Source organism: Anolis carolinensis, chromosome 6, assembly GCF_035594765.1.
Source record: "Anolis carolinensis isolate JA03-04 chromosome 6, rAnoCar3.1.pri, whole genome shotgun sequence".
In the NCBI taxonomy this organism is placed as follows: domain Eukaryota; kingdom Metazoa; phylum Chordata; class Lepidosauria; order Squamata; family Dactyloidae; genus Anolis; species Anolis carolinensis.
In genome coordinates this window covers 105,524,384-105,539,850 of record NC_085846.1, presented here as the reverse complement: position 1 = coordinate 105,539,850, position 15,467 = coordinate 105,524,384, and the positions used below count along the sequence as shown (strand labels likewise).

General features: G+C 36.4%; 1 protein-coding gene across 1 annotated transcript; it reads left to right on the top strand.

Annotated features, from left to right (window-relative positions):
- Positions 1–6,372: 6,372 nt before the first annotated feature.
- On the top strand, positions 6,373–12,652 carry LOC134292581 (uncharacterized). Its single transcript, XM_062957976.1, has 5 exons — positions 6,373–6,516; positions 7,954–8,031; positions 9,259–9,399; positions 11,423–11,500; positions 12,243–12,652. The coding sequence occupies exons 1-5, from the start codon at positions 6,373–6,375 to the stop codon at positions 12,336–12,338; spliced, it is 537 nt and encodes a 178-aa protein (XP_062814046.1). The 3' UTR covers positions 12,339–12,652.
- The last annotated feature ends 2,815 nt before the right edge of the window (positions 12,653–15,467 follow it).

Sequence of the window (15,467 nt, the reverse complement as noted above, 5' to 3'; positions counted from 1 at the left end):
ACGAGGACCTAAACTCAAAAATTTCCATATGTTCCATAAAAGGAATTTAGGGGCGCTTTTTTTTTTTTTTTTTTTTTTTTTTGCAGATAGTGTACGGGATGGGGTGAAGTCCTCCAAGTTCTCCTGGGGAATATATGTTTCCCAAGATCACTGTTTCTTAAACTGTGGGCCCTGACCCCAATGGGGACCCCTTCTCTCAATACTGGGGGCACAAAAAATAGAAACAGTAAAAGAATTCTGAATGCCAACTAGACATTACATGAATATGTTAACAGTATGCAATGTTTATAAAGGAATCTAGAGGAAAATGCTTCAGCTGTACTTTACAAAAAGAGAAAAACAACCTGTTTAAGACAGGTTTGCAAATGCCAATTATTATCAGTAAATGTTTCATTTTATGCCTATTTTATATACCCACATACCCAGGACCTGGTAATAGTTTTTCGGGTGGAAAGGGATTGAGTGATAAAAATTTAAGAATCTCTGCCCTAGGCCCTTTCTACATTGTCATATAAAATCCAGATTATCTTATTTGAACTGGATTATATGGCAGTGTAGAAGGGGCCTTAGAAGTATAGCTTCTCCTGTTCTAATTTACAGTAATGCACATTATATTGGCATTCCACATATAGAAGTGAGATCAGTACATACTGCTGCATTTATCATATATGTGTTCATATTTTTTGTTACTTCTGGAAAAAAAAGATCAGGAGAGTGGATAGTTGGGATATAAGTTTTTATCACATTTTTTTTTAAAAAGTATGATTTTTCTAATTCAAAAATGCTTCAAATTTTGACAAAGGGCTTTCTTTTTAAGCATTATCCTCTGGGTTAAGCAAAAGTCACCGAACAGGCAAGGAGGAATTCTTATCCTGAGGTGAACATCTGCTAATACCACCATAACCTGTTGGTTGATAAATCCTGAAAAAACAGGAAATGAGCATCTTTCCAAGAGTTGGCTGAGTTTACCAAATGCTTGTGTGAACATGACCTCCCAGAAACCATTTCATTCTTAAGTTTCAGAAATAAAGGGAGAGAAGAGAAAGAAGAACACAGAGAACATTAACAGTAACATAGACACAAATATCCCACACTAAAATACTTGTGCACTGTTGTATTGATAACTGACTCACGTTTCCTTAATACATTTCAGGTGATATTATTTAGAACATCCTTTTAACTTAAGGGGGGGGATACTTTTCTCATTTCTTTTAACTCTTAACCAGCAATAGAAATTTCAATTATGCAGAATAGTAGCTATCTTTACACAAGTGCCTGTGAATTTTACTATGGATGATCTTGGCTTCCTTGAACTGCCAGTATAAAATTTATATGGGTGTGATAGCTTCAAAATTTTTTGTTGTGTGTCTTCAAGTTGCTTCTGATGTATGATGACCTTATCACAGGGTTTTCTTGGTAAGAATTGTTCAGAGGAGGTTTGCCATTCCCTTTCTTCTTAAGCTGTAAAAATGTAACTTGCTGAAGATCAGCCAGTGGTTTTCCATGGCTGAAAAGGGATTCAGTTCAAGTCTGGAGACTCAAACCACCACACCATGCTACAGTACAATGTGATTGTCTCATAGACTTGATATCAAAGCTCTTGCTATGTTAATAGATGTGCTTACATCCATGTGCATGACAAATATGTAAACCATTTTAAATTTTGTTCTCATTTCCATATTGTTCTCCATACTGCACGAAACCTGCTGTTTCTGAGGACAAATCAGGATATTTTTGGAGGAGGTCAAAGTGAAAAAAGGGATAGGTTTCACCACACCAAAACTGATTTTCTGTGCAGAAATGTCATGGAAAATTTTCATTTTTGCATAAAAATTCATTTCTACACAAGACATACTATACTTTAGCCAAAAAATTGCTTTTCACAGATAATATGTCCTGAATCACAAAGATTCTCATCTGTCCAGGATCCTCTTCATCAGTGTTTCTGATCCATGTTTTATTAAATATTTTTGACAATTCTTTCCATTTTTATAGCATATACATGAGTGGAGTGGACCAGTTTGTTTCTATACCCAATAAATACTCTAAAATCACCAGACTGTCTGATCTTAGACATTAATTAAAGCTAATTTTCTGGTATTCATTGCTGGTCTCCCATACAAATATGTCAAAGCAGTTCTATAGAAGTTGTAGTGGACTATACACTGGAGAGGACAATAAAGTTTGGCCACCATATCACATGTACATCTGATCATGTAAAGAGTATATTGCCTTCTCAGTGTAGAGTGGAGTCTTGCACAGAAAACATTTCCAGCTATACCAAACATGAAGTTTCAGACTGCAAAAAAGGAGAGATTTAGGCACTGATTGGAATATTAAAATGCTTTATGCCTTGGATGTTCTATGTCAATATTTCTGCACATGTAGGAATTAGCACACAAAGCTGGAGTCTGTGTCATTACACAGTTTCCTGCATTTGAGTCCCAATCAATCCGATGAGATTTGCATTTGACTGAACATGCAGAAAATTTTATAACAAAGCAGACACTCTAATTCTGACTTCATGAGGTCCGCGGGACAATTGCCTGCTACAAATTGACATAGTCCAACAAAGACAGGACTAATTCATTTCATATTCTACAATGGGAAATATGGGACATTCCATTCAGTCGATACATATTTTGTATTTCAAAGTCAATCATACTGATTTCTAAAACATCTCAAAATGTAATATCACACTGGGGAACAATGGAAAATGACTAAGCATGAAAATGAAAAATAATGACCGAGTTGTAGAGACCACTAACAGCATGTAATTATATAGTAATAATTATATTAAAGTTGAGAATAACAATATGTTAACCATCAGGAACTGAGCCAGGTGAATGGACAAGGAATCTTAACAAGGATGTGGTCCATGAAGAACATCTGAAGATTTGGGGAGCTTGTTGTCATCATCATCTTAGCAGATTTAGAGATACTAGAAGTTCAAGGACCCTTGCAGCTGTATGGGCTCAAGGGCCAAGTCTCTCCCCACTAGGCTTAACCTCCCCTTCAACAACAAGCCCTGATACCTCCTTTTTCCCCACAGCAGTCTTTTTCTGTTGACATTTTGAGAGGAACTACATGGAAAATCAGAAGTATGGGTGGGGGTACAGGGGTCTAGGGTGGTTAAAACGTGGATGGATTCATCATCCAACTGATATGGGAATCATCAGCCATCACTCCTTCAAGCCACCAGCCATTGCTATTTGAAGATCATCCAGTTTAAATCCTTGGTCTGCCATGTATGGTCCCCAATTGAAGCATCCTTAAAAGATGACGCCTAGCTATTTTTGGGTTCAGCCTGCCACCTGCCAAGAGAATTTGTTTCACAATTAAGAAGTTCTCACTGTTAATAAGTGCTTCCTAATGTTTAATTGAAATGGGCTTTTCTTCTAGTCCTGGAACAACAGATATTGACAACAACTCTTCTCCTTCTGGGTAACATCCCTCCTGGTACTTGAGGTCTGATATCATGTGTCTCCTTATTCTTCTTTCCAGGTAAAAATACTCAGATCTTTTAACTTCTCTTCATAAGACTTAAGCTTGTGTGGGGCCAAGCAGTCATTATTGTTTTCTGGTCTCAATTTGTTTAGAACTCTGAAAGCTAAAACCAGCACTTCTAATTATACTTTGAGAGTCACTACAAGTGCCAATAAGGATTGCTAATATACAGTTTGCCGTCCATATCCACAGATTATGTATCCATGGATTCCACCATCCACAGATTTAAAATGGTTTTTTTAAAATTCCCCCAAAGCAAAGGGTGATTTTTCCATTTTATATAAGGAAACCATTTTACTATATCCTTGTATACAATAGGACTTGAGGATCCACAAATTTTGATATTCACAAGGGTCTTGGAACCAAACCCAGCAGATGCCAAGCCTCCAATGTTTTTGTTTGGTCTCTTTATGCTGTTCCTAGCGAGGATTTCTTAGAACTGTTGGCTAAACTGGTTAATTTTGATGAAAGTTGCAGTTCAAGATTTCAAGAAAGCACTAGCAATTTTGTGAAATGTTATGGATAAATCCTTAAATCTAAAGGCAACCTAATTTATAATTTTGGTGACATGGGACATTATTTTACAGACTAAAAAGGAATAGTGGTAATAGAATATCAACCCATTTTCTTTTCTTCCTTTGTCCTTCATCCCCCCCCCCTTTTTTTTATGCTGACGTGACTACTATTACTATTGGTCTTTCTGTTACATTTACATGTGAACATTTCCTAAATCATCACCTGAAATTTGGTTAGATGCTGGAGTCTTAAGAATTTGGAAAGTTTCTCCTTTGAACTTGCCACCCACACATAACATTTTTCTATTGCCTGGAATTAAATTTACTTGAACAGGTAGAATACTGAAAGGAGGAAGTGCTTTTTTGAGAAATGGGCAGGACAGAAACAGAGGAGGAGAAAAGTATTTATAAGGCACTCATAGGAACCTGCAGAATGGGGTCTCCAGTTGTCTTCCCAAAGAGTGTGACAAGAAGAGAATTTTCCCATCAAGGTAAGCACTTCTGTGCTTTTCTTTCAAACAATTCACTAAGATGATGTAGAGGAAGTCAAAGGTGTGTTTGTCCTGACTCCGGAGAACTTGGGTACCAATTCCTGCTCAACTAGGTAATTCACTAAGTGATTTCATGCCAAAGACTTTGTATCGATCTAATCTACCTCCAGAGATTGTGTTAGTGGGGAAAGTTTAGTATATTGTTAACCACTGATAAGCTTTTTAAAACTCTATTTTGATTGCATTTACATTGAAAGTTGGGAAATGCACTATTAATTTAATTTTAAATTGGTTTTCAAATTTACATTACATTATGACATTAAAATCCTGGCCCAAGTAGAGATGAAAATCCTATCCAGAATTGTGTTCTATTGACCTTTGCAGAGATGGGGAAAAACTGCTTGAATTTTTGAAAACTCCATTTCTCACACTGGAAACCTTTACCTTTCTTTCCTTTCCTTTTTGCCTTATATTCTCATCCCTTACACTCCCACATTTCTTTAGTTTATATGTGGATGCCACTTGATATTTGGCTTTCCTGTACAGATCAAAAGCCCTTTATGCAATGTCTAATATAGAATATGATATACACAACCCCCCAATTTTCATGCCCCCCAGCATGTTATTGCACAAATTGATTTCCCAAACTATTTCAGGATGTGCAAAGATTGGGTGAACACTGCACAAATTTCTTGCTACTTTGATATTTTCCCCAAACAGAGCAACCATTTAAAAAAAATAAAAAATAAAATAAAATAACAAAAAAAACAGCAAATGTTTTTTCCATACCTATTCACAAAACCCATGGAAGTTCCATTCTCAACACAGGAAAATATCTTGGCATTACCTTATAATATGTACTCATGTATAAGTCTAGAAATTTCAGTCAAAAACCAATCCCCCAAAACTTAGGTTAAATCTATGAATCAATGTAAGCAGTGCACACTACCTTACCTCTTTTTTTTTTAAGGAAACATCCCCCTCACAGAGAAGAATGACAAATAGTATTTAAAAACTAAAAAATCAGAACAGTAGATGGGAAGCAACACTCTGAGGGCAGAGGAGCCCCAAGAATGGCTAATGACTCTGAACAAGCTCTAATTTAAGAAAAGACTGCCTAACTCTGATCAAATCATTATTCTCATCTTCTTCAATGTAAATGTGCTTATGTATCCTTTTAATAATAATAGAGTAAAATAATACATGTAATAATAATAATAATAATAATAATAATAATAATAATAATTACAGGAAAATAATACATGTAATAATAAATAGAGTAAAATAATAAATGCAATAATAATAATAATAATAAGATCAGAGTGAAATAATAAATGTATTATTAATAATAATAAAAATAGAGTAAAATAAATGTAATAATTGCAACAAATAATAGAGAAAAATAATGAATGTAATAACAGCAATAATAATAGAGAAAAATAATAAAAGTACCATATTTTCCCATATATTCTCGAGTATAAGCTGACCCAAATAAAAGCTAACCAGGAACCTCACCCGAATATAAGCCGAGGGGGGCTTTTTCAGTCTTAAAAAAGGGCTGAAAAACTAGGCTTATATTTGAGTATATACAGTATATACAGTAATTATGCTTCTAGTGCAAAAATGTTGGCATCTTGGAGAAATCTCCATTGAAGGTATCTGCTAGAACTATATTTTATAGAATGAGCAGATTGCATAGAATGCTATTTTACATATACAACAAGCTGGTTTATGAGAATAGGGTGAATCATTTATATGAGCAAACCACTACCCAGTGAGTTCATGGTTTGTGAAGCCCTTTAATAACAGTTGCCTATATAAATGTCAAGACTTTGATGGCATTTTTTATTGCTTAGAAAATGCACTGGTTCCAAAGCCTTGTGTTCCTGGCTGCTGGGTGCGTCTTCAACCATGCATTTCCAAGTGCCAGACTCAGAAGTAAAAAGGACATCTGTCTCTCAAAGATTGACTGGCGCAAACTTTGGCAACAAATTGACAGATTGGTAAGTAGCATTGTGCACCTCATTGGAGGAGGGGTGGCATTTATGTTATTTCATGGAAGGAGGTTGATGTTAAAAATAAATGGGATGTGCAACTCTGAGAATTAAGGAATGCCTTAAAAATCAACAGGAGTATACAGTTGCTATCATCTATTGACTACATGCCTACTGTCTAATTTTTAACTGTCTTCCTATGTCAGTGGTTCTCAACCTGTGGGTCCCCAGGTGTTTTGGCCTACAACTCCCAGAAATCCCAGCCAGTTTACCAACAGTTGGGATTTCTGGGAGTTGAAGGCCAAAACATCTGGGAACCCACAGGTTGAAAACCACTGTCTTATATAATGAGGCAATTCTAGTTATACAAACAGAAGCAGAACGTTAATCATAGTCCCCTATTGCTGCTTTTGCAGCTTTTAGCAAAAACACTCTTAGGGCTGCTAGATCAGGACCATCCTGAGACATACTAACAACACTTTGTTATGTCACAACACTATACTTTAAGCATTAACCACAGCTGCATGAGAATGCCATTCAAATAGAATACCCCCAAGGTCTAACAAAGGAGAAATACACAAACATTTATATCCTGTATTTTTCAAAACTGTGGTCTTGCCTTGAGGTATCTCCCCTTCACCCTGAGGATTGAGGCCAAGTCCTCAATCTGGCAATCCTAATCAACAATCCAAAACCAAACTTTACTTTTAAGTGTATAGAAAACAAGAAAGACAGTTGCCTCCATATCTAAAAATCATGGTTATGAAACTATGATTAAAAATCAGACCGATCATATTAGTCTAAATCCAAACGTCATTTGGTATTAAATGTCAGTAGGCCTTCAGCATGCCAGGAAGAAGTAATGGTTCTCATTCCAGTAACCCTATTTTAAGAAAAATATTGATAGGCTGGAGTTTGTCTAGAATAATGGCATCAGTAAATGCATGAAATCTGGAAGACAAAACATATAGGAAAAACTGGACATCCTGCTCATAAAGGATTTTGAAAAAAAAATGGAAAATGAGCTAACAATGTGATTGTAAAGCAAGAAGTGAGAGGATTGGTCTACAAGACTTAATACCAAGAGTTAATATATGAGTCAGTATGGTGTATTAATTAGATGGTTGATAGGATTTGATAGATCACTGAGCCATGCAACTCACTTGGTGACCCTGGCAGCCACCCAGTGACTCCATCCCCTCTATTTCTCTCTCACTATCTCGGCTTAATCTACTTATAAGGTTGCGTGAGGATAAACTGAAGAAGAGGAGAACCTTGAGCTTCCTGGAGGAAAGATGGGATGTCAATATAACCAATCAGTCACTCAATCAATTTTCCATTGATTTGGAATTGAAATAATCCATTATTGTTCATTGTGCTCAGGTTTTCTGAACCATTGTTACAGTGTTCTTTTTCCCTTCATGAATCATCTTTTCCTGATTTAAGAATGCGAGTGGTGTGTCTCAGGAATGTCAACATATGGACAAAAGCAGTTTGTGTGATCCAGACCAGATGGGAATAATGGTAAGAAGCTAATGTACTTGTATAGCTGAGACATTTTCATGTCTGAATAGGACTTTCTAGCCATGTGCAATTGGACATAGTTATGGAACTGCTATGGTCAGTAGGGAGCATTTGACCACATCCAGTTAATTGCTGATCTTTCTTCAATACAGTAGAGTCTCACTTATCCAACGTTCTGGATTATTCAACGCATTTTTGTAGTCAATGTTTTCAATACATCGTGATATTTTGGTGCTAAATTCGTAAATACAGTACTACATAGCATTACTGCATATTGAACTACTTTTTCTGTCAAATTTGTTGTATAACATGATGTTTTGGTGCTTAATTTGTAAAATCATAACCTAATTTGATGTTTAACAGGCTTTTCCTTAATCCCTCCTTATTATCCAACATATTTGCTTATCCAATGTTCTGCTGGCCCGTTTATGTTGGATAAGTGAGATTCTACTGTACTATGTTTTCTGATGTTTTAATGATGTTTATTATGATTTTACTGTAAATCTAAGTGCAACTTGCTTTAAGAACCTGCTGGCTGAAAAGTAGTGTTGAAATATATAGTGTATTTATGAATATGCATTTAAATGCTGGCATAAGATTCTATCTCTCTTGACACCTCTTTGAACAACCGAGATAAAAGATACTGTGACTGTAGAACACATATTCATGGTTTCACTTAGCTCTACTCAAGGAGAAATAGTCTCTTTGGGAATTTGCTAGGTCCTCCAGGTGATTCTATGGTATGCTTCCACCAAAATTTACTGTAGAACCGCCTTGAATGACCTAGACATTCCTATAGTAGTCAGATATCTTTCTATTGTTTATTGGTTTTCTATCCTACCTTTCTCCCAAAGTGGGGCCCAAGGAGTTTCACAGATACAATTAGTTATAAATAATACCATTAAGAAAATAAAACAGTGTGAAATTACGGCATTTGCTGCGGGAAGACATAATTTCTAGGTCCTCCAGGGTGATTATGAAATGCTCAGACCAGAAACCAGGTTATTTAATGACCCTAGGCCATATCCTCAGTTTCAGGCAACTGGGCCTAGTTGGGAAAATATCCCCATGGATATTGGAGTTTTACTGTATGCAATCTCAATGGATTCTGAAGTGTAACAGTGCAATCCCATACATGGACATTCAATTATAAATCTTACTGACTTGAATGAAACATTTTGTCTAGGTAAATATGTAGGACTGCAGCTTTTGCTTTTGTTATTGCAGAACATATCTGAGGAGGTGCCTATTATTCTTCAAATACTCAATGAAACTGCAGCACTCTTTGAAAGGAAAGACACTCCATTCTCTGATGTGAGGGAAGTTCTGGAGTATAACTATGTGACACAAGAGGACCTAGAAAATTGCGTAAGTACTAAGACATTTCTCCCTGAAGAAATTTGTACAACATCATTTACCAAATGAAATTGCATATATATCACAATATGCATACTTGGGACTTGAAATCCCAATCATAAAAATACAAATGATGTGTTATTGATCACATACAAACCAACTAGTTTAAAATGCCTGGGTTTTTAAGGCTGCATTTATTTCTTTTTTCCACTGAGTTTCAAACATTTCATTCTAAACCAAAATAACAGAAACCTCATGAAAGTAGAAGTTCTTCACTAAATAATACACTTGTTTGTATGGGCATAGAGTAGCATGCACAGGCAGTCCCAGAGTTATGAACAAGATGGATGCTATAGGTTTATGAGACCAAGCTTTTGCCTAGCAAGTTAGTGAAATACAAGTACAGTAGAGTCTCACTTATCCAACATTCTGGATTATCCAACACATTTTTGTAGTCAATGTTTTCAATGCATTGTGATATTTTTGGTGCTAAATTCGTAAATACAGTAATTACTACATAGCATTACTGTGTATTGAACTACTTTTTCTGTCAAATTTGTTGTATAACATGATGTTTTGGTGCTTAATTTGTAAAATCATAACCTATTTTGATGTTTAATAGGCTTTTTCTTAATCTCTCCTTATTATCCAACATATTCGCTTATCTAACGTTCTGCCGGCCCGTTTATGTTGGATAAGTGAGACTAATGGAAAGGTCATGGATATTGATTTTGGACGACATGATCTTAATAATTGCTTTTAATATTGTTATTTGATTTTTTTGGTTTTAATGTATATGTTTATTTTTACTGTATGTTATGACATCGAATTACTGCCTTTCTATAAGGCTGCTCTGAGTCCCCTTCTGGGGTGAAAAGGGTGGAATATAAATGTAGCAAATAAATAAATAAAATAAAATTGTTCCTAAGTTGAATTTGTATGTTAGTCGGAACAGGTACATTTTTTCATGATCACAATGGGATTTATTATGATTCTTTTTTATATAATTAATGTTTATTTAGACAGATTAAAACAAAAAAACAAAACATCAAGAACAAAAGATTAAAAATACTTTTTCTAGAATAATACTACTACATCTTGAACAGCAAAAAGCCTCCAATGACTACAAACAATCTACGTTATCTAATCTAATTCACTGACTGGTGGTTATATTCTCTCAGTTTTCCGTTTTGTGAAAAGGAATCATCCTTTCTCATACAGTAACACAATTCTAGTCCAAAAAAACAGTGATGGAGATTTGGCCCCATCTTTGCTGGAGGAATGCAAAAACATGAGCCCCAGTCTTTTTTAATGTTCATTAGATATTTCTCCTTAATAAACATAGTAAGCTAATAATAATAATAATAATAATAATAATAATAATAATAATAATAATAAGTTATAAATAATTTATTTATTTATAACCCACCCTATCTCCCCTAGGGGACGCAGTGCTGTTTCCAAACAAAAGTGGCAAACATTCAATGTCGTAATAATGAAACAAACAAACCATATCAAAATAATACATAAAACTTCAGTAAAAACTTAAAATAACTAGCAAAAAAATAAGTAAAAATAAGTAATTAAATAAAACAAATAAATCTATCAGACACATTTACACCATAATAAAAATTTTAACTGAAAGGAGAGAGAGGGCCATCCCCACATCTAACAGTCAGAATAGACAGTACAAATGCTCTAAAAAGATAAAATTTCATGTTCCTGATTTAAATTTGACTGTTCCTCCACCTTAAGTTGAAGTGTAGATATTAGCATATCATCTGTTGCTCAATTTATAATTTTTCTTCTTCTGATCAACTGTTAACAGTATTTGCAGGATGCCAACTGCTTTATCTGTCAAATCTATCTCAAAATCAGTTTTGTCTAAAGCCATCCACATTAGTTCATGACACAGAGCAGATCTGAACTTGAAACTCCAGTATTCAGCCCCAACACATGGCTCTCTTTTAGAAGTTCTAACAGCAGTCTTGTTGACAATACTAGATTTCAGATTTGGCTTCTGTTTCATTTACAGCTGCAATCTCACTTCAATCATCATCATTTGACTGAGATAAAAGAATGTTTTGGGAAAATGCAAACATTTCTGAACAATGTAAGTAATTGAAGCATTTATTTCACTATCTTTACTTCTGTATGTATTTGTAACTTATCCCTAGTTTCCAGTAAATCACATCACCAAGTGCTTAAATATTCATAAATAATATAACCTGCCTTTTGTGACCAATCTTTTGGACTTCTTAACACTTATTTTGAGACTAATAGCCACCTAGGATTCTGAGGGGGAAAATTAGTAACATTTTAAATAAATAACAAAATAACATGTTAAATTGTTATTTAAAATAGGTGCATTAAACATTATATGTATTTTAAATATTATTTAAAAATAAATAAAATAAATAATAGTACAGTACTACAGTAGTATATTGCATACACTAATTACAATTACAAATAATCAATGTAACATATGGATCACTTTTAACAGAGGAGTTCCTTCCTAATGGGATGCCAAAAATATTATACTTTAATATTCACTTTTGTGGTTATGGATTTTACCTTTAAAGGTCAAATGAATGGATCTTAGAGCAAATCAAGTCTAAATGTCTCTAGAAAAGATGTACTTTGGACATATCATGAGATGACATAACTAATATTATTGCTTGGTAAACTTAGAGGCTGAAGAAAAGGGGGGAGACTAGAGGTGAACAGAGCCAATCAAGAAATCCATAGCCCCAACTTTGCAGAACTGGAGCATAAATCCAAGTCAACTTGATGGCAAATAACAAACAATTCAGTCTAATCAATATCTGAACTTTGTTATCTTTTTTTTCCAACAGGAGAATAGCCGCTGTGCTTGGCAAGTTGTACATGAAAATTCCTTTGTCATTCTTCAACATCTTGAGTTTTACATGGCTACTTCACTGATGAACTGACTCAAACTAAAGGATTTTACATTTCCATGAGCTGATGGTTGCTGCTAGATCAGTTTCAAAAATATGTGTGCAATATGGCTTGTTTACAAAATTAATTGTGATAAATATTTTTTGAACAAAACACTGACTTACAAATTCTTTCTACTTCAACATTTCTTCAAGAATGAGGCTTTGGTCTTCACGGAGAAAGCTTACATTTGTCAGTGTGTCATTTCAACTTTCCCAAAGGCAATATTCAGGGTGTCCCATACATTTCAGTGGAGTTAGATGCTTGGTAGTAGTGAGCTGCGGTGGCTCAATGGGTTAAACTCTTGTGCCAGCTGAACTGCTGACCTGAACATGTAAAGGTCATCAGTTTGAATCCGTGAGATGGGGTGAGCTCTCATCTGTCAGCCCCAGCCTCCATGTGGGGATATGAGAGAAGTCACCCACAGGATTTTAACACATCCAGGCATCCCCTGGGCAACATCTCTGTAGATGGCTAATTCTCTCACACCAGAAGCGACTTACAATATATTCTCAATTCACTTCTGACATGATTTTAAAAAGATGCTTTGTAGCTGCAAAGAAGTGTTTCTTGTCCTTGTGGACACATTAACTCCCACCCCCCCAATGATCCAGCAATTTGAATTTGGTGCCTTCCAACCAAATTGCTGGATCATTGGCTGGAAGCAACACTGAATTCTATGTTTGAAGACTCAGTGATGGATGAATGTTGATCTCCAAGTCCAGGTTCAACATAGTAAGCACCATACTACACCAGCTGTCCAGATGACCCTCTACTGAGGTCATGAAACAGTTATATAATTTCTTGACCTAGCATGCCATAAAGTTGGGTTGGAGGACCTACATATTCCTATTCTTGGCTAACTGTGATTCCTTTCACCTTTATGAATCCACGAGTCTCTGATTGCTAGATTTCTGAACACAAACTAGACTGCTGATGATGCACTGTTCATCTTTACTGCTGCCATCCTGTGGCTGTGAACAAGAGAAGAATACAGAAGAAGAAAGTGCCATAGTTTTGGTTGTTTGCCTACCACATGAGGGCAGCCTGAGATTGCTTACTGAGATTCCTTCACTGATGGGGAGAGAAAGGATAACAATATCACAGTGAAATACTTAGGAGTTGATCAGTGTTTACTAGGCTTGCTCAAATAATTCGATTTTCCCGTTACCCGTTATTAATTCGTTATTTTCGTTTGTTTTGAAGCAATATAGAACCTTGGTTGTCCACACGTCTGGATATCGCGGTTTCGAATCGCGAGAGGCCGTTTTTTCTTATTTCTTCGTTTTTTTCGTTAAGAAAAAAAAGCTTTTGCAAATCACCCAAACTCCTTTCCTTTTGCCCCTCAGCCAATGGGAGGCTCAGCCAATGGGAGGGGGCGAGGGGGAAGGAGGCCGAGGAGGAGGAGGAAGACGGAGGGGGGAAATGGCCGCCGCCGCCGCCGCCTCGCCTCAGCTCAGGCCTGGAGAGACCGAGAGGGGCCCGGCGGTGAGGAGGAAGAGGCCCGGGATGCGAGGGGGTGTGGGCCAGGCCCGTCCTCGGCTGCTCCCAGGGGCCCAGATTCGCACCCTCCCTCCCCCCAATACAGGTCTCCAGTCCATACCACGCTACATGAACTTGAATGGATACTGTGGTTGTGTTGTCGAAAGCTTTCATGGCCGGGATCACACTGTTGTGGTATGTATTCCGGGCTCTATGGCCATGTGCCAGAAGCATTCTCTCCTGACGTTTCACCCACATCTGTGGCAGACATAGAGGTTTTGACGTCTGTGCGAAGCTAGGCAAGTGGGGTTTATATATCTGTGGAAGGTCCAGGGTGGGAGAAAGAACTCTTGTCTGTGGGAGGCAAGTGTGAATGTTGCAATTGGTCACCTTGATTAGCATTGAATAGCCTTGCAGCTTCAAAGCCTGGCTGCTTCCTACCTGGGGGAATCCTTTGTTGGGAGGTATTAGCTGGCCCTGATTGTTTCCTGTCTGGAATTCCCATTTTCTGGGTGTTTCTGGGAAGGTAATGGCACTCCATGTAGTCATGCCGGCCACATGACGTTGGAGGTGTCTATGGACAACACTGGCTCTTGGGCTTAGAAATGGAGATGAGCACCAACCCCCAGAGTCAGACATGACTGAACTTAACGTCAAGGGATACCTTTACCTTTACCTACACACACACACACACACACACACACACACACACAAGCAGGGACTATATATATATATATACACAATATATATCACACACACACCAATTTAACAAAGTTTCAGCCACAAAAACAAAGTTTCTGAAGTAGAACAATGACTTTCACAGTAAAGACAACCCAATTTAACAGGAAATAAGACTTTCAAACCAGGAACAGATTTCTGCAATTATTAAAAAATGGTTTATTATAAAAGCTATGAAAATTTGCCAAAAATCAGAGGATAAGGGAAACGTTCCACATTTTGGTGAGCTATCAGTGTTAAATGTGTTCTACCACTGTACCAAGTTTGAAGAAGATCACTCAAAAAATGAGGGCGGGAGAGCCCCCTAAGTCCCCCCCCTTCGGGCTGTTTTTGGGCCACCGCGCATACGCGTCCGCCATTAACGAATTAATTTAGAAAATAACGAATTTTCGTTAATTTCGAAAAATTTTGGGGGCCAAATTCGTTATTAGCAACAAAAACGAAAAACTGCCCCCTCTAGTTTTGAAACGAGTTTAGAATCAAATTTTTCATGGATCGATCAAGCCTAGTGTTTACCTTCTTCCCAAATGATTCCATTTTCCTAGGAGTAGTCAATAAATATTATTGGTTACTCTGATTTTAATACAATTTTGCATTCACCATTATTCCTATTACAGTAGAGTCTCACTTATCCAACGTTCTGGATTATCCAACGCATTTTTGTAGTCAATGTTTTCAATATATCATGATATTTTGGTGCTAAATTCATAAATACAGTAATTACTACATAGCATTAATGTTCAATGAACTACTTTGTCTGTCAAATTTGTTGTATAACATGATGTTTTGGTGCTTAATTTGTAAAATCATAACCTATTTTGATGTTTAATAGGCTTTTTCTTAATCTCTCCTTATTATCCAACATATTCACTTATCCAACATTCTGCTGGCCCATTTATGTT